Source organism: Salvelinus fontinalis, chromosome 34, assembly GCF_029448725.1.
Source record: "Salvelinus fontinalis isolate EN_2023a chromosome 34, ASM2944872v1, whole genome shotgun sequence".
Lineage (NCBI taxonomy): Eukaryota > Metazoa > Chordata > Actinopteri > Salmoniformes > Salmonidae > Salvelinus > Salvelinus fontinalis.
Window position 1 is genome coordinate 11,167,596 of NC_074698.1, and position 18,590 is coordinate 11,186,185.

Sequence of the window (18,590 nt, forward strand, 5' to 3'; positions counted from 1 at the left end):
AGAGGTCCTGGATGGCAGGAAGCTTGGCCCCAGTACTTCCCTCTGTAGTGCCTTGCGGTCGGAGGCCGAGCAGTTGCCATACCAGGCAGTGATGTAACCAGTCAGGATGCTCTCGATGGTGCAGCTGTAGAACCTTTTGAGGTTCTGAGGACCCATGCCAAATCTTTTCCATCTCCTGAGGGGGAATAGGTTTTGTCGTGCCCTCTTCACGACTGTCTTGGTGTGCTTGGACCATGTTAGTTTATTGGTGATGTGGACACCAAGGAACTTGAAGCTCTCAACCTGCTCCACTACAGCCCCGTCGATGAGAATGGGGGTGTGCTCAGTCCTCTTTTTCCTGTAGTCCACAATCATCTCCTTAGTCTTGATCACGTTGAGGTAGAGGTTGTTGTCCTGGCACCACACAGCCAGGTCTCTGACCTCCTCCCTATAGGCTGTCTCGTCGTTGTCGGTGATCAGGACTACCACTATTGTGTGATCGGCAAACTTAATGATGGTGTTGGAGTCGTGCCTGGCCGTGCAGTCATGAGTGAACAGGGAGTACAGAAGGGGACTGAGCATGCACGCCTGAGGGGCCCCTGTGTTGAGGATCAGCGTGGCAGATGTGTTGCTACCTACCCTCACCACCTGGGGGCGGCCCATCAGAAAGTCCAGGATCCAGTTGCAGAGGGAGGTGTTTAGTCCCAGGGTCGTTAGCTTATTGATAAGCTTTGATGGCACTATGGTGTTGAACGCGGAGCTGTAGTCAATGAATAGCATTCTCACATAGGTTTTCCTTTTTTCCAGGTGGGAAAGGGCAGTGTGGAGTGCAATAGAGATTGCATCATCTGTGGATCTGTTAGGGCAAATTGGAGTGGGTCTAGGGTTTCTGGGATAATGGTGTTGATGTGAGCCATGACCAGCCTCTCAAAGTATTTCATGGCTACAGATGTGAGTGCTACAGGTCGGTAGTCATTTAGGCAGGTTACCTTAGTGTTCTTGGGCACAGGGACTATGGTGGTCTGCTTAAAACATGTTGGTATTACGGACTCAGACAGGGAGAGGCTGAAAATGTCAGTATTTTTGTACTTGTATTTATTATGGATCCCCATTAGCTACTGCCAAAGCAGCTGTGCCAATGTTTGTGTTGCTTCACAGCCCGTTATGTTTCATAAGTTGTTTTTTATATATCTGTTTTTAAATCTAATTTTACTGCTGCATCAGTTACTTGATGTGGAATAGAGTTCCATGTAGTCATGGCTCTATGTAGTACTGTGTCCCTCCCATAGTCTGTTCTGGACTTGGGACTGTGAAGAGACCTCTTGCGGCATGTCTTGTGGGGTATGCATGGGTGTCCAAGCTGTGTGCCAGTAGTTTAGACAGACAGCTCGGTGCATTCAACATGTCAATACCTCTCATAAATAAAAGTAATGAAGTCAATCTCTCCTCCACTTTCAGCCAGGAGAGATTGACATGCATATTATTAATATTAGCTCTCTGTGTACATCCAAGGGCCAGCCGTGCTGCCCTGTTCTGAGCTAATTGCAATTTTCCTAAGTCCTTTTTTGTGGAACCTGACCACACGACTGAACAGTAGTCAAGGTACGACAAAACTAGGGCCTGTAGGACCTGCCTTGTTGATAGTGTGGTTAAGAAGGCAGATCATCGCTTTATTATAGACAGACTTCTCCCCATCTTAGCTACTTCTGCATCAATATGTTTTGACCATGACAGTTTACAATCTAGTGTTACTTCAAGCAGTTTAGTCATTTCAACCTGCTTAATTTCCACATTATTTATTACAAGATTTAGTTGAGGTTTAGTGTTTTGTTCCAAATACAATTCTTTTAGTTTTAGAAATATTTAGGGCTAACTTATTCCTTGCCACCCACTCTGAAACTAACTGCAGCTCTTTGTTGAGTGTTGCAGTCATTTCAGTAGCTGTAGTAGCTGACGTGTTGAGTCATCCGCATACATAGAAACTCTGGCTTTACTCAAAGTCAGTGGCATGTCGTTAGTAAAAATGGAAAAAAGGGGCCTAAACAGCTACCCTGGGGAATTCCTGATTCTAACTGGATTATATTTGAGAGGCTTCCATTAAAGAACACCCTCTGTGTTCTGTTAGACAAGTAACTCTTTATCCACATTATAGCAGGGGGTGTAAAGCCATAACACACACGTTTTTCCAGCAGCAGACTATGATCAATAATGTCAAAAGCTGCACTGAAGTCTAACAAGACAGCCCCCACAATAATTGTATCATCAATTTCTCTCAGCCAATCATCAGTCATTTGTGTAAGTTCTGTGCTTGTTGAGTGTCCTCCCCTGTAAGCATTCTGAAATTCGGTTGTCAATTTGTTTACTGTAAAATAGCATTGTGTCTGGTCAAACACTATTTTTTCAAGAAGTTTACTAAGGGTGGTAACAGGCTGATTAGTTGACTATTTGAGCCAGTAAAGGGGCTTTACTATACTTGGGGAGCGGAATGACTTTAGCTTCCCTCCAGGCCTGAAGGCACACGCTCTATAGTAGGCTTAAATTGAAGATGTGGCAAATAGGAGTGGCAATATCTTCTATTATCCTCAGTCATTTTCCATCTAGATTGTCAGACCTCGGTGGCTTGTCATTGTTTATAGACAACAATCATCTTTACACCTCTTCCACACTGACTTTACGGAATTCAAAAGTACAATTCTTGTCTTTCATAATTTGGTCTGCTATACTTGGATGTGTCATCCCTAAGTTTGCCTATCTTGCCAATGAAAAAGTAATTAAAGTAGTTTAATATCAGTAGGCTTTGTGCTGAATGAACCATCTGATTCAATGAATGAAGGAGCCGAGTTGGCTTCCCCCCCCCAAAAAATGAATTTAAGGTGCCCCAAAGCTTTTTACTATCATTGTTTTATATAATTTATCTTTGTTTCATAGTGTAGTTTCTTTTTCTTTTTTATTTCGTTTAGTCAAATGATTTCTTAATTTGAAGTACATTTGCCAGTCAGTTGGGCTGCCAGACTTAATTGCCATACCTTTTGCCTCAACTCCCTCAACCATACACCTTTTCAATTCCTCATCAATCAAAGGGGATTTAACAGTTTTTACAGTCATTTTCTTAATGGGTGCATGCTTATTATTAACTGGAATAAGTATTTTCATAAATGCGTCAAGTGCAGCGTCTGGTTGCTTCTCATTACACACCACAGACCAGCAAATATTCTTTACATCATCAACATATGAATGATGACAACTTATTGTATGACCTCTTATACACTATATTAGGCCCAGCCTTTGGAACTTTGATTTTCCTAGATATGGCTATTATATTGTGATCATTATATCCTATGGATTTGGATACTTTTTTAAAGCAAATATCTGCAGCATTAGTAAAAATGTGATCAATACATGTTGATGATTTAATTCCTGTGCTGTTTGTAACTACCCTGATAGGTTGACTGACAACCTCATCCAGGTTGCAGGCACTGGTTACAGTTTGAAGTTTTTTCCTGAGTGAGCAGCTTGATGATAGCCAGTCAATATTTAAATCACCCAGAAAATATACTTCTCGGTTGATATCACATACTGTACATTATCAAGCATTTCACACATGTTATCCAGATACTGACTGTTAGCACTTGGTGGTCTATAGCAGCTTCCCACCAGAATGGGCTTTAGGTGAGGCAGATGAACCTGTAGCCATATTACTTCAACAGTATTTAACATTAGATCGTCTCTAAGCTTTACAGGAATGTGGTTCTGAATATAGACAGCAACACCGCCTCTGTTGGCATTTCTGTCTTTTCGGTAGATGTTATAACCATGTATTTCTACCACTGTATCATCAAAGGTATTATCTAAGTGAGTTTCAGAGATAGTCAGAATATGAATGTCATCTGTTACAAGCAAGTTATTGACTTCATGGACCTTGTTTCTCAGGCTGCATATGTTAATATGGGATACTTTTAGCACTTTTCTAGGTTGCTTGATTGTTTTTAATGCTTTACTGAGAGCTTATCAGAGGTAGACTTACTCATGTTATTTACATTGGAGCTGATAGTGCAGGGTGAGCTGCACAAAGTGGTCTTCCTACTATCGCACACCGCCTCAGTGCTAACAGTGTAACTCTGGTTTATAGGCTCATGATTACTGCTTACAATAGCTGTAGGATAAACAGATGTGTTCAGTGCAATTAGGGGTACATCAATTAAATTACTTACATTGTGTTTGCCAATGCCCCTAATATAATGTACATTTGATGCAGCATTATGACGACTCATTGTCACAATGGTAGGGATTAACTGAGCTGGTCTTGGATCATTTACCAGTCATTGTTTCAATGCAGCCTTGAAATACGTGGACAGAGTCCAGGAGCCAAGATAGAGCCAAGATGATTTGGATGGATTCCGTCATTCCTGTAGAGTATCTTCTGTTTCCAGAAGGTGTCAAAGTTATTAATAAAAGTGACCCCAGCAGAGCTACAGTAGTCTTTTAGCCAGATGTGTAATTCCAGCAGTCTGCTGAATCTTTCACACCCGCGGCCCAACGATGGTACTGGACCTGAAATTATTGGCCGTTTTTTGGAGTCTTTTAATGCTAAAATCAGTTCTTTAAAATCAATTTTCAAATGTTCCAAGCTAGCCCTCCTTATGTCGTTTGACCCCACATGGACTACGACAGTGTCAGCTGACCAACTGGAAAGGGTCAGTGAAGACACTTGCCAGTTGGTCAGCTCATGCTCGCAGTACACGTCCTGGTAATCAATCTGGCCCTGTGGCCTTGTGAATGTTGACACAGGCAAGGGACACAGTCATGCATGTCAATATCAGTTTCCATGAGAACGGGTTACATAAATGATACAGACCTTGGTTCAAATAGTATTTGTTTTCTTGTTTTTTTGGGGCGTTTGATGAAGCTTGTTTGAAGTGCAAGACGTTCGGTGGTTTCACATTTGGGACTATTCCATTGGTTCCATTGCGTCAGGCAACCTTAATCCAGCACAGCTAAAGTATTTCAAAGAAAACAAATACTATGTGAACACAGGTTTGGTTACATAATACTGTATGATATGGCATACTAAAATTGGGTCTTGCCTGGTAATCGTTGTCACATTGCCTTGAACAGAGAGGTAAACCAGTGCATTGTGATATTGTGTGTCTCTAGATGCTTTCAGAGCTGAAGAGGTACCTCCAACACATCAGCCTGTCCCCTGACTCCATCAACAACGATGATGTAAGACTGAACAGTACATTGTGCTCTGCTTCTGTTATGGAGCAGCAACCTCTCTGCTTTCTTTCTTTGTCCTTTCTGGGTTTGAAGACATTTCCTCAATAAGCTTCCCCCTAAGATGGGACACTGTTCTGTGACATTGTTCTATTTTCAGGCCGTGTCCCCCCTCATGAAGTACTTACGTGACACTTTAGTCATCCTCAGCGAGTCTCTGGTGAAGGAGAATCTGGCTAGGTAATTACCTGCTGTGTCACGTCTTTATCTAGATGAGCAGCTTAGACATGCACGCAATAACGATACCCCTCTGACACATTATGCTGTAGTACTGGTCATTATCTAGCCATTATGATCACTTGACATACAGCGGATTGTTGTCTAACTGTGTTCTCCTGTCTTCTGCACAGAGTTCTCCTCGGCATGTGGGAGCTGCTCCTCAGAATGATCCTAGACACGGTGGCGGAGAACATGGGAGTCCAGGTGGAGTTCTACAACCGCTTCCAGTACACTGTGGAGGTCAGTGCTCTGTGTGTCTCTCTCTCTCTCAGTTGACCCCAGAGATAGGGAGAATCACAGTAGGGGCCTATTTCCCCATCTTCCTCATCTTCCTCCTCCTTTTCACCATCATCAGCTACTGTATCCTTGCTAATTACTTGTGTGGTATAATTTCCATACCACTGATATTCATCAGGTCTCTTGGCTGCTCAGTCTCTGCTGAGGAGAGTCCCCACCAGAATGGCAATGTGACAGTTCCTGTATTCTAATGGAGCATAGAGCTGGCAAGGGACACACGACAGATTTGGATGAAAAGTCATGAAAATGCAAAGCTGCGTGGGTAGAACATGTGGTGTGTTCCATGGTGATCTCCTTCTCCTACTGGGGGCTTCACGCTGTCAGCGAGGATACATACCGGTCTGCTAATATCCTCTGACATATGCTCCAACCAAAGGCGTTACTTATAGTTACCACCGCTAATTAGCTAGTCATGCCAGTCGAACAGAGCGGAGTATCAGAACATGTAACCTGAAACCTTCCCCACCACAATGCTCCTTTCAGGCCCTGGTGCAGTTCTTCTATGCTGATGGAGAGGGACTTGCCATAGAAGATCTGAAGAACCATGTCGACTACAAGGTGAGAGCACCAAGGGTTTATGTACCATTTAGCTACTTAATGCCTGACCGTGGTAGAGAGCCTTTTCTAGTGGGGGTTGTTCAGCTGGTTCCTGACGAGCCCCCTCCCCACTGCTGTTCCTATAGGCTCTCGACGAGGAGCTGAGGCTGAACAAGTGTTCGTCCTTTGAGCTGATCGAGCAGTACTTCCTGGAGAAGATCTCTCAGCAGGTAGTCTGCAGCCTGCTGGGCTGCCACTTGTGACTCTAACCCCCAGGCTAGTGTAGTGGGGGAGTGTTGATTAGGAGCTGAAAGATCACAACACATTTTCTTTTTCTTTATCTCTTTAATGCTAATGTGGTCGCTAGCTGTTTTCTGTAACGGCGGTTCATTTTAGAACGCCAGAACAACTTTACAGGCATGGCCACTTACTACAAGCATTTCGCTACACTCGCATTAACATCTGGTAACCGTGTGTATGTGACGAATAACATTTGATTTGATGTCCAGGATTCATCGTACTGAATGGATGTATAACAATCCAATCCAATCAATCACCTGTTTTATATACGATTCATAATATGGATCTGCCTTTCAGAGAACACTGAAGCACACCCGCTTTGGCCGCGTCAGTGTGAAGTGTTACTATGATGCTTCTGAGCAGAGGCTCACGGTGGAGATCCTGCATGCTGCCGATCTCATTGCCTTGGACGCCAATGGTAATTATCAGAGTTCCATTGGCATGCAGCTCCTTATGCAGAAAGAATGCCAATCCAATCTTCTGTATGAGCCCCTCATTCGTTCCCGTTCCTCTCTCTCTCTCTGGTGCCACACAGGGCTGAGTGACCCCTTTGTCATCGTGGAGCTCTGTCCCCACCACCTCTTCCCCATGGCCAAGAGCCAGCGCACCCAAGTGAAGCTCAAGACCCTGCACCCAGTATTTGATGAGCTCTTCTATTTGTGAGTTTAATATCCGCCTTCTGTATGCACTAACAGAGAAGGAAATGTTAGGATTGGTGGATGACATGATAATTCCCTCTTGACAGCAGCTAGATTGAAAAGCAAAGCATGGAGATGTAGACTTCAGTTTGACTCATTTTCCTCTATCTGTTGTTCCACAGCCATGTCAGCCCAGAGCAGTACAGGCACAGGTTTGCCTGTCTGACTTTTACTGTGATGGACTATGATTGGCTGTCCACCAACGATTTTGCCGGGGAGGCCTTGGCCCCGCTCAGTGACTTCTGTTGGCCAGGGAGACCCAACGCCTCAGCGGCCGGAAAGACCATCCAGCCGGCCATTCTGCACCTGGCCCGGAGCAAACCCAGCGGTAAGGAGCAGGGTTAGGGTCAATTCGATTTAAATTCAGTCAATTAATTAAGTAAACCCGTATTCTAATTCCACATTTTCCTCATTGAAAAGAATTTAGGAACATTTGAATTGTAATTTCAGTTTACTTCCTGAATTTACTGAATTGAAAGGAATTGACCCCAACCCTGGTAGGACAGTCCGCCGGATAGACTACAGTACATAACACCACCCCTCTACTCCTCACTGAGCGGGAACGGGTCCCCAGGGAGGAGAGCCTGTTAAGTCTGGGAAAGGTTTCCTATTACTTCTGTAATCCAACCTAGCGACCCGTTCAATCTAAAGGTAATTGTGGCAGGCATTGGATGGATGCATTTACGTCTCTGTTTGCTCTCTCCATCCAGAGAAGCCAATCATGAGGATTTTGGACGCACGGACAGGAGACGGAGAGGCTCAGGAGTTTGTGAGGAAGCTAAAGGAGATTGAGAAATCCATGGAAGAGGAGTGAAGCTGTCAGCACTGGTCTGGTGTATTGGTGTATTCTGACCATGTCTTTGCCACATGTGCTTTTGTACTTGTTGTACTACCGTATGTTTACAATGTTTACAGTTTTCAAATCTCCTTGTACGTGCACTGAAAATGTAATGCTGAACAAAACAAAGTAAGGCATGACTTTTTAGATTGAAATACCAATGTCCTGTCTCTCTGCTGTATTTTTATGCCTCAAATCAAATGCTATTTATCACATGCGCCGAATACAACAGGTGTAGACTTTACCGTGAAGTGCTTACTTACAAGCCCTTTCCCAACATTGTGGAGTTAAAAAGTAAGAAAAATCCAAGGGTCCTATCTGAGAAATGTGAGAAATAGCTTATCCTATAGTGATTATTTTGTTTTCTGAAGAGCTCATTGAATGTTATCTTTGTTATATTATCTTTGTTATATTATCTTTGTTATATTATCTTTGTTATATTATCTTTGTTATATTATCTTTGTTATATTATCTTTGTTGTATTACATCTCTAACGTTTAACTGAATCAAAAACTCATTTGTAACTGATATGTATTCAGTCGAATCATGTGGGTGGATCAATCGTTGAAGAAATATATACTCACTACTGTTTCTGAGTTTGTTGCAAAGTAGCACAAGGATGTAACACTGCAAGGAAAAGCCATCTGTAGCCGGGGTTTTGTAAGTCAACACAAGGAGTAAGGTCACGTATGGCTGTGTTTACACAGGCAGCCCAATTCTGAAATGTTTCAGATCTTTTCACTCCAGCTCTTTTTCAGAGCTGATTTGATTAGTCAAAAGAACACTAAGTTAAAGAAAAGAGATCACAATTTGGCTGCCTGTGTAAACGCAGCCTATGTGACGCCATCTGTGCTCATTGATGATTGATAATTGGATGTTTATATCTCTTCAGATTATGAACCATATCCCTGAAGAAAAGAGTATTAGTCCTCTATTTGTGATATTGTAAATGTGAACTACTTGTCCTTGAATTGTAATGGATTGTGCTGCTGTTCATTGTACCATTCAAATGAAAATGTCTATAAATAAAGATTGTATTTAAATATGATTCACTAGCTCTTTTTACATGTTGTTCTCCTTAGAAAAATATGTTTCCTTCTTTGTAGTGGACTTGCCCATATGACATCAACATGTTGCTCTTCATGTTGCATGAGTCTTTTTCTAAATGGAAACCTAAATGGACTCACAAACATATAGTAGCACTAGACACCTAGAAAAAAACTGTCCTTTGTATTTAGCTCAAAATGCCAGGGTTAATTTCGATTTCTTCCAGACCGAAAGATTCCGTCTCTGTCGGTCTTGTGTCTGCATGTTCTCTCGCTTCTCTGTCTCTTTATTTTGCTTTTCTCACTCTGTGTATCTCTACCCTCCCCCCTCTCTAGCTCTCGCTCTCTCTCTCTGCTCTTGTCACTTAGTTTCAAAGCGTACAAAAGGAAACAGCAGATGTCTGTTTACAGGCACTCATTCTCTCTCTCCTCACTTCCCTCCGAATGTCATTCTCAGATGCAGGCCTGTCTGCTCCCACCACCTCCACCTCCGTTATCCTTCCACTCTCCCTCTTCCTCCACAGTGTTCCCTCTATCACAGTCCTCTTCCGGTTCCCCTCTTGACCTTTCAGACCTTCTGTCACCTCAAGAGAGCCACCTTGGATGGAAGAGAAACACTCAGAGTCCAGTAATAAGGGCAGTAAGTTTGTTGATTATGTCCAATCTATCAAATCATAGAAGTCTGAACCACAATGACCTGGTTACATCCCCATCCGCCTACACACAGTCCAACGTGTTTGTGACTGATGGACTTCTGTAATAATATGGGCTTAGATAGATAGATAGATAGATATAGATCGGTAGTGTTTTGATGGATATGTTGGGATGTTTTACAGAGAGAGGGAGTGTTTATTTGGTAATATCAATCAATCAAACACCCTCTCCAGAAAAAAATCACCAAGCCCAATACTGAGTAGTTGGTATTGGATTGAGTGTGGCCAGTGCTGTGGTGTCTCAGGTGTGATGGGGAGCAGACATTTCATGGTTCTGTAACCCAGACGTCATGCCCTGTGGTCAGAACCTGTTTAATGTAGCTATCATGCCATCTGACAGCTTCAGCTTCATTACCATTTCATTCCACAGCCTCACTCTCCCACCATCTGATTAGTTCACTGTACTGCAACAGGAATCTACACTACAGCTCCAAACCAACAGGCTTTTATATTGTCGTTTGTTGATGCAGCAACACAGAGAAGCAAATGGAGGGAATTTGATATATAGTATGACCAAATATATTTCTGTAGATTATACATGGCAGGTAGCCTAGTGGTTAGAGCGTTGGGCCACTAACCGAAAGGTTGCTATATGAAATCTCAGAGCTGACAAGGTAAAAATCTGCCATTTTGCCCCTGAACAAGGCAGTTAACCCACTGTCCCTAGGCTGTCATTGTAAATAAGAATTTGTTCCTAACTGACTTGCCTAGTTAAATAAAAGTAAAATAAATAAGAACATCAATGTAACAACACGTGACATTCACACAATGAGCTAAAGGCTATTGACACTCAAGCAATGCTGCACATGTGGTAGCTGTATCGCTAAAAAGTAAATTAAGCTCATTTATTTTTCAGTGGAGATAATGATTATTGGGTTGGGTGAGAGGATGCTCAAAACAGCATTTGCGTTGATACCCAGACAGTAAGCGCTTTAACCACTAGGTGTCCCCATAGTTTCACAAACCACTTTTTAATCAGTTCACTATTCTGACGTTAGGTGGCACATGGCACTATACTTGGTGATCCATGCTCGATCTCTATTGGTTGAACTCCTTACTAAGTCACAATAACAGCATGTCTCTGGTCATCCCTGTGTCACTCTACATCTGTGCTGAGCAACAGGATCACTGAACCACCCTGCTGGGAGCTCACAGGTCATCAGGCACCATGGTAACACAGCCACATCGTCCCACGGCCTCCGACTCAAGGCCTTGCAGAAAGATGAACTACAGCTGGAGGTGGAACTAGAGTAGGGGAGGAACACGTCTAAAACATTTAGCAGTCAAATGTTGATACAGTAAATACATGTTGATTTACCAAGTATGTTTTGGTCCTATCAAATCAAATTGTATTCATCATGCTTCCTAAACAACAGGTGTGGACTAACAGTGAAATGCTTACTTATGGGCCCTTCCTAACAACGCAGAGAGAAATACAATTGAAAAGTAGAAAAGTAAAACACATAATAACAAAATGAATAATAGATACACAATGAGTTGATTATATACAAGGGTACCAGTACCGAGTCGATGTGCAGGGGTACGAGGTAATTTAGGTAGATATGTACATATAACTAGGAACAAAGTGTCAGATAGTAAACAGTAGCAGCAGCGTATGTTATGAGTAAAACATCTTTAGTAAATGCAGATAGTCCGAGTAGCTACAGTATTTGGTTAACTATTTAACTAACTATTTGCCAGTCTTATGGCTTGGGGGTAGAAGCTGTTCAGAGTCCTGTTGGTTCCAGACTACCGCAAGGAAAGCGGCATCGGTAACACTTTCCTTGCGGTAGCAGAGAGAACAGTCTATGACTTGGGTGGCTGAAGTCTTTGACAATTTTCCGGGCCATCCTCTGACACCGCCTTATATAGAGGTCCTGGATGGCAGGGAGCTCGGCCCCAGTAATGTACTGGGCCATGTGCACTACCCTCTATAGCACTTTGTGGTCGGATGCCAAGCAATTGCCATACCAAGCGGTGATGCAGCCAGTCAAGATGCTCTCAATGGTGCCGCTGTATAACATTTTGAGGATCTGAGGGCCCATGCCAAATATTTTTAGCCTCCTGAGGGGGAAGAGCTGTCTCTCTCCTCAGGCAGTGTCTCATGCTGTTGACAAACCCACTTCCCATCTGGGTAGGGATTGTATTTTTCCCTACTTGTAGGATATATGTTAGATTCTATCCACTTCTATTGTGCCCTTCCTGGCATGGTCTATATGGGCCTCTTCAGGGGCTCAGACTCAGTGGAGGTTGAGGTCTTTGAGGGCAAACCAGGAGGACTGTGCTGTATCCTTGTTTCTGCTGGCCCAGGGCTCTGACCCTCCACAGAGCACACGTATGATGGGAGAGAGAGAGACCACAGTGGGCCTGCTGTGGGTCATGGCTCCCTCTCTATGTGTGTCAGGGACAGACAGCTCCATGGAGAGGACTCCTCCTGAGGCCACAGTAATACAGAACAGATGGAACCAAAGGAGAAGGAGAGATGAGGATACAGTAGCACACACATGATTGACTGTACATTGTGCTACATTATTGCTATCCTTGTGTAACCTGTCATACAAATACAGTGCCTTCGGAAAGTATTCAGACCCCTTGACTCTTTCCACATTTTGTTACTTTACAGCAGGGGTCGGGAACCTATGGCTCCCGGGCCAGGTGTGGCTCTTTTGATGATTGCATCTGGCTCGCAGATAAAACAAAATGTTCTCTTTTTTTTTTTTTTTTTTTTTTTATCCCCTTTTCTCCCCAATTTTCGTGGTATCCAATCGCTAGTAATTACTATCTTGTCTCATCGCTACAACTCCCGTACGGGCTCGGGAGAGACGAAGGTCGAAAGCCATGCGTCCTCCGAAGCACAACCCAACCAAGCCGCACTGCTTCTTAACACAGCACGCCTCCAACCCGGAAGCCAGCCGCACCAATGTGTCGGAGGAAACACCGTGCACCCGCCCCTCTCGGTTAGCACGCACTGCGCCCGGCCCGCCACAGGAGTCGCTGGAGCGCGATGAGACAAGGATATCCCTACCGGCCAAACCCTCCCTAACCTGGACGACGCTAAGCCAATTGTGCGTCGCCCCACGGACCTCCCGGTCGCGGCTGGCTGCGACAGAGCCTGGGCGCGAACCCAGAGACTCTGGTGGCGCAGCTAGCACTGCGATGCAGTGCTCTAGACCACTGCGCCACCCGGGAGGCCTATTCTCACTTGTTTTAATCCATCCATCGATTTTTCACTGCTCATGTCCTGTTCAGGGCTGCAGGAGCAATTGTCCATTATTTTAATTAAATGATACCGGCCTACGTTGGCCGTTGCTAGGTAAAACAGGTAAACGCCTCCTTTTGAATCAGTCTGCTTGGTCATTAGCTCAAAGCTAACCCTTCGACAAAGAAGATGGCGAAAAGAAAAAAAGATGAGGAGTACATTTCAGGACGAATGGACCGAAGAATTCGCCTTTGTGGAGAGAGCAGGTTCTGCGGTGTGTCTAATTTGCAATGACAAAATTACATCGATGAAACGGTCGAATGTAAAGCGGCACTTCGACAAATTCAGAGGCTTATTATACTGACATTTAGTTGAATTCACTTTTAAAATATATTATATGGCTCTCACTGAAATAAATTTCCAAATTTTTTGCTTTCATGGCTCTCTTAGTCAAAAAGGTTCCCGACCCCTGCGTTACAGCCTTGTTCTAAAATGGATTAAATATTTTTTTCCCCTCATCAATCTACACATAATACCCCATAATGACAAAGTGAAAACAGGTTTTTAGAAATGTTAGCAAATGTATTAAAAATAAAAAACAGAAATACTGTATTTACATACGTTTTCAGACCCCTTGTCTATGAGACTTGAAAATGAGCTCAGGTGCATCCTGTTTCCATTGATCCTCCTTGAGATGTTTCTACAACTTGATTGGAGTCCACCTGTGGTGAAAGCAATTGATTGGACATGATTTGGAAAGGGACACACCTGTCTATATAAGGTCCCACAGTTGACAGTGCATGTCAGAGCATAAACCAAGCCATGAGGTCGAAAGAATTGTCCATAGAGCTCATGACAGGATCTGGAGAAGGGTACCAAAACATTTCTGCAGCATTGAAGGTCCCCAAAGAACACAGTGGCACCCATCATTCTTAAATGGAAGAAGTTTGGAACCACCAAACTGAGCAATTGGGGGAGAAAGGCCTTGGTCAGGGAGGTGACCAAGAACCCGATGGTCACTCTTACAGAGCTCCAGAGTTCCTCTGTGGAGATGTGAGATGCCAGACAGAAGCCACTCCTCCTTAAAAGGCATATGACAGCCCGCTTGGAGTTTGCCAAAAGGCACCAAAAGGACTCTCAGACCATCAAAACAAGATTCTCTGGTCTGATGAAACCAAGATTGAACTCTTTGGCCTGAATGCCAAGCGTCATGTCTGGAGGAAACCTCGCACCATCCCTATGGTGAAGCACATCCCCTCATGCTGAGGGGATGTTTTTCAGTGGCAGGGACTGGGAGACTAGGCAGGATTGAGGGAAAGATTAACAGAGCAAGGTACAGACAGATCCTGCTCCAGAGCGCTCAGGACCTCAGACTATGAATGAAAGTTTACAACGTAGGTGCATATGTCGAGAGAAAAATGTAAGTAATTGAGGTGACAGACAGTGACACATTCAATACCAACTCTCACACTCTTGCCTGCATCAAACTGATCTAGGGTGTAATCATTAGTCCAACAGTTGCAAACGAGAGTTTCTATTGGACAAATTCAGGTATGTTTATCCCAGTTTCGTTCCATTTGCTTCAGTTTAAGAAACGAATCCGCAGAATGAATACACCGCAGACCCAAACACAGTTCACTTTCATAGCAGCCACATTCAAACAGCATGATCGTTTTGCTCGTTGTAGAATTCCTTCTTGCATCTACGCACTCTCCACCTTTTCTCTTCGCTTGTGGACTTCAGTGCACAACACATCAGCTGTCTGTGACCAGGCGGAAAAACTTTTCCAAGCCAAACCTTCCTATCATAATGACTAATCACTACACACAGCCTACCTACATCGTTCTAGCTACTAGAACTAACACATTAGTAAACCCGCTACAATCATGCAGTACAGCGTACAGTCAGAAAGCAGTTTAGCAGTTACACCAGCAGGCCCCGGTGGCAATAAAATAATAAAAACAAAATATTACATAGCCAGGTAGCTAACATAGCATCCCTCTCTATTTGAGCTGGGTGTTTGAGTAGGCTAAACCCGCTAGCTGCATTCGCTAGCTAAGTGAAAGTGAACAAAAAATACAAATAAATATAGTTAGCTCTCTCTCCCTCTCTCTTGCTTCTCCTTCATTTTTGAAGAAATTAATTTCTTGAAAACTGTTCAACTATTGTCTGTCTCTCTCTTTGAGTGAACTACTCACCACATGTTATGCACTGCAGTGCTAGCTAGCGGCAGCTTATGCTTTCAGTACTAAATTCATTCTCTGATCCTTTGATTGGGTAAACAACATCTCAGTTGTAGGAGGACGGAAACTAGCTGTCCTCCGGCTACACCGTGGTACTGCCCTACAGAGTGCTGTTGAGACTACTGTAAAAATTCATTGCAAAATATTGTGTTTATATCAATTATTTAGTGACGTGACTATGTTTTGTATAGTTTTATCTGAAAATGACAACTTTTATAATGTTTCACTATTTTTCTTTTTATGAAATTCACCGAGGTCCTTCCCTTCCTCCTCTGAGGAGCTTCCTCTGATAGCTGCACAAACTGAGCAATTGAAACACATGAATAAACAAATCCCAGTGGAGGAATTGATTTGAATGTTCTACATGTAGGCTATGATTCCCCCACTGGGAAAACGTGTTGCCATGACGTCATTAAAGCCAGGTTTGCCCACTGGGTAGCTAGGCTACTAGAGTACATACCGTTATGTAAATATGGAAACATATTGGAAGCCAAGTGAGTCAGAGATCCATATACAGTAAGTTAAACATTCTCTGGTCTTTGAACATACTGAGCTGCCTTCATCAGGGACTGTATCACATGAGGCTGGTGGGGGGAGGATGGCTCATAATAACTGAAGGAATGGAGTGAATGGAATGATTTCAAACACACTGAAACCATTCGTTTGATGTGTTTAATACCATTCCATTTATTCTGTTCAAGCCATTTCTATGGACCCATCCTCCAAAATTAAGGTGCCGCCAACTGCCTGTGTAATGTATTGTGTAAGTTTAGGCGGTGTGGGGGGGGGAGTGGGTTTAGAGTGAGTGGGAAGAATAGGACTGGTGTAGATCCCTAGGAATGTTGGCAGAGTTGTGAGCTTCGGGATGACTGCTGCTGCTCCTCCACTGGGTCCTGGCTCTGGGATCTGGCCCTGGCTGGGTCTCTGTCGCTGGCAGGTACGTTTAACAACACTGTGATCTCACATGCCCGTCTCATATCAGACAACCCTAATTCCCCCACAGAAATGTAACACTATAGATCCCTGCTCTGGAACTCAGGCCAACTAAGAGTCTCTCTCTCTCTCTCTCTCTCTCTCTCTCTCTCTCTCTCTCTCTCTCTCTCTCTCTCGCTCTCGCTCTCGCTCTCGCTCTCGCTCTCGCTCTCTCTCTCTTTCACACACACACACACACACACACACACACACACACACACACACACACACACACACACACACACACACACACACACACACACACACACACACACACACACACACAGAGATTAAAGCACACACCTGCAGCGTCCCAGGCTGTCTGAGCTACCTGGAAAGCCTGTTGCTCTGCAGGCTTAGTCATGATATCATAGAAGATATATTTACATCTGGGATTTATAGGCAGAGGGCTGTCATTAATGCCAGGGCGCACTTTACTCTGTTCGTGTTCAGACCTGTATAGTGATAGCAAAGCCCGACTCACTGGGAACTTCCAGTCTGCTGTGTGTGTGTGTATTTGATACAGTGCAGCTGTATCAATGACTGAAACTTACAGTAGAAAGAACCCCCTCCCTTCTTATTAGTGATTGAAAATGTGATCAAGACCAATGTGTCAGAAACACTGTGCTTTGAACTGACAGGGCCTAATGAGTTTCCCACAAATAGTGTCCTCTCTGGCCCAGCACACATAACGTGGGCCCAGACACCTGTTGAAAGACTCTTTGGTTGTGGTCTGCAGAAGGGAGACGGTTTGGCCATGGCGTCGGGATAGTTACATACTTCAGAGCTCCAGCCTCTCCTCTCCAGTGGAGATGGTGGCCTGGAGGGGCCAGGGTGAGGAGAGGCAAACACAGCGGGTCCTTTGTGGTTTCGGGGGCCCCTGGCAGAGAGAGCAGAAATGAAGATGGACAGCTCGCCCGGAGGAATGCAGCTGGGACAGGGCTGGACAGGGGCCGAGCTCAGCGCCTCGCCTCCACTGAGCCGTTTTAAAAGGGCCCGTTGCTCCCAAACACTTGGCATGGGGCCACAAAACTGCAGAGTCACCCCTATGGCTCCACACAGGACGCCCGGGCACAACCACAACAGCTCAGAGAAAAGGAGGGAGGGAGGGAGGGAAGGAAGGAAGGCATGAGGGAATCAAAGAGGAAGAGGGAAATTGTGGAGGGATGAGGTGTCTCGTTATCTAGGTGTGTATCATAAAGCTGGTGTTCATGTACAGACCTATGATTACACTAGCTATACACGTGGTAAACAATAATCAGAAGACACTATTGTCCTAACAACACACTGTAAGCAGTGAATGAGTTCTAGGTAATAAAACATTACATTTTATAGAACGTAGAAAGCACCCCAAGGATAAAAATCATGACTGAAGACATATGCGCTAAGTTGTTTACAATGACATAACCATTTTTCATTGCGGCCTTTCTGAATAGAGCTCTATATGAGTGCTCCCTCCAGTTCAGCCACAGGATCTAGTTCTGCATAATCCCAGCCAGAAAAATACAAGGAAGTCATCACATGAGCTGCATCTGATTCTCCCCTGGTCCTTGTGTTTCTGTGGCTGGAACTTTCTCAGAAATGGAATGGACGGAAGCCAGCAGTGGGAAACATGTTTTGCCTCACAATTCCTATTGACTCTAGGGCCTTCAGCTGGCCTGATCAATGTTTGCTCCCATCCTTATATAGGCAATCAAATCACAACATATTGACAACCTTGTTTGTTCGTTTTTCCCTCTGCCTGCAGCCAATTGCTGGTCTGTTCACTGTGATGAGAGTGGCAAAACTGCAAAAACAAAGTCTCCAAAATAAAGATGAGAACATTTTGAAAGTGAAGCTGCTCAACCAATCCCAGAAAACCTTTTGACGAGCTGGGAGACATTCATTTTTAGTACCGTAATGAAAGCAGCCTGATTTTTCCTCTCTTTGGACTGGTCTGGGGGCTGGCTATCTGTAGGCCTCTGAAGTGTAGTACACAATGTTGTGGCGTGGCCTGTCCACATGAATCCTCTGCTTACCTATTCAGCTCTGCTTTTCACAGACACTGTGGTTCCCTCCACTGGCCCCTTGCACACACATCAGCGCCCAGGCTTTCTGCTACAGCACACACGCCCCAAACAGTTAGACTCAGCCTTCGCACTGAGCAATCTGTAGCTTTACATCTAGCTCAAACCTCACAAACCTCACAACCATAATCAGAGGTTAGAAATCAAATGGGACTTCCAGAGTACTTGTCTATATACCGCATTTTCCAGCTTGTTATAACTTCAGATTT

At 44.1% G+C, this 18,590-nt stretch overlaps 1 protein-coding gene across 1 annotated transcript in view; it reads left to right on the forward strand.

The window, feature by feature from the left end:
- The window catches only part of LOC129833085 (BAI1-associated protein 3-like), a 36,686-nt gene extending 27,496 nt beyond the window's left edge, over positions 1-9,190 (forward strand). Inside the window, exons 26-34 of the mRNA XM_055897375.1 lie at positions 5,134-5,202; positions 5,354-5,433; positions 5,604-5,712; positions 6,253-6,327; positions 6,453-6,536; positions 6,904-7,024; positions 7,142-7,265; positions 7,427-7,632; positions 8,015-9,190. Coding sequence (XP_055753350.1) covers positions 5,134-5,202; positions 5,354-5,433; positions 5,604-5,712; positions 6,253-6,327; positions 6,453-6,536; positions 6,904-7,024; positions 7,142-7,265; positions 7,427-7,632; positions 8,015-8,118 — 972 coding nt within the window. The 3' untranslated portion in view covers positions 8,119-9,190. The remainder of the gene's footprint in view (positions 1-5,133; positions 5,203-5,353; positions 5,434-5,603; positions 5,713-6,252; positions 6,328-6,452; positions 6,537-6,903; positions 7,025-7,141; positions 7,266-7,426; positions 7,633-8,014) is intronic.
- The last annotated feature ends 9,400 nt before the right edge of the window (positions 9,191-18,590 follow it).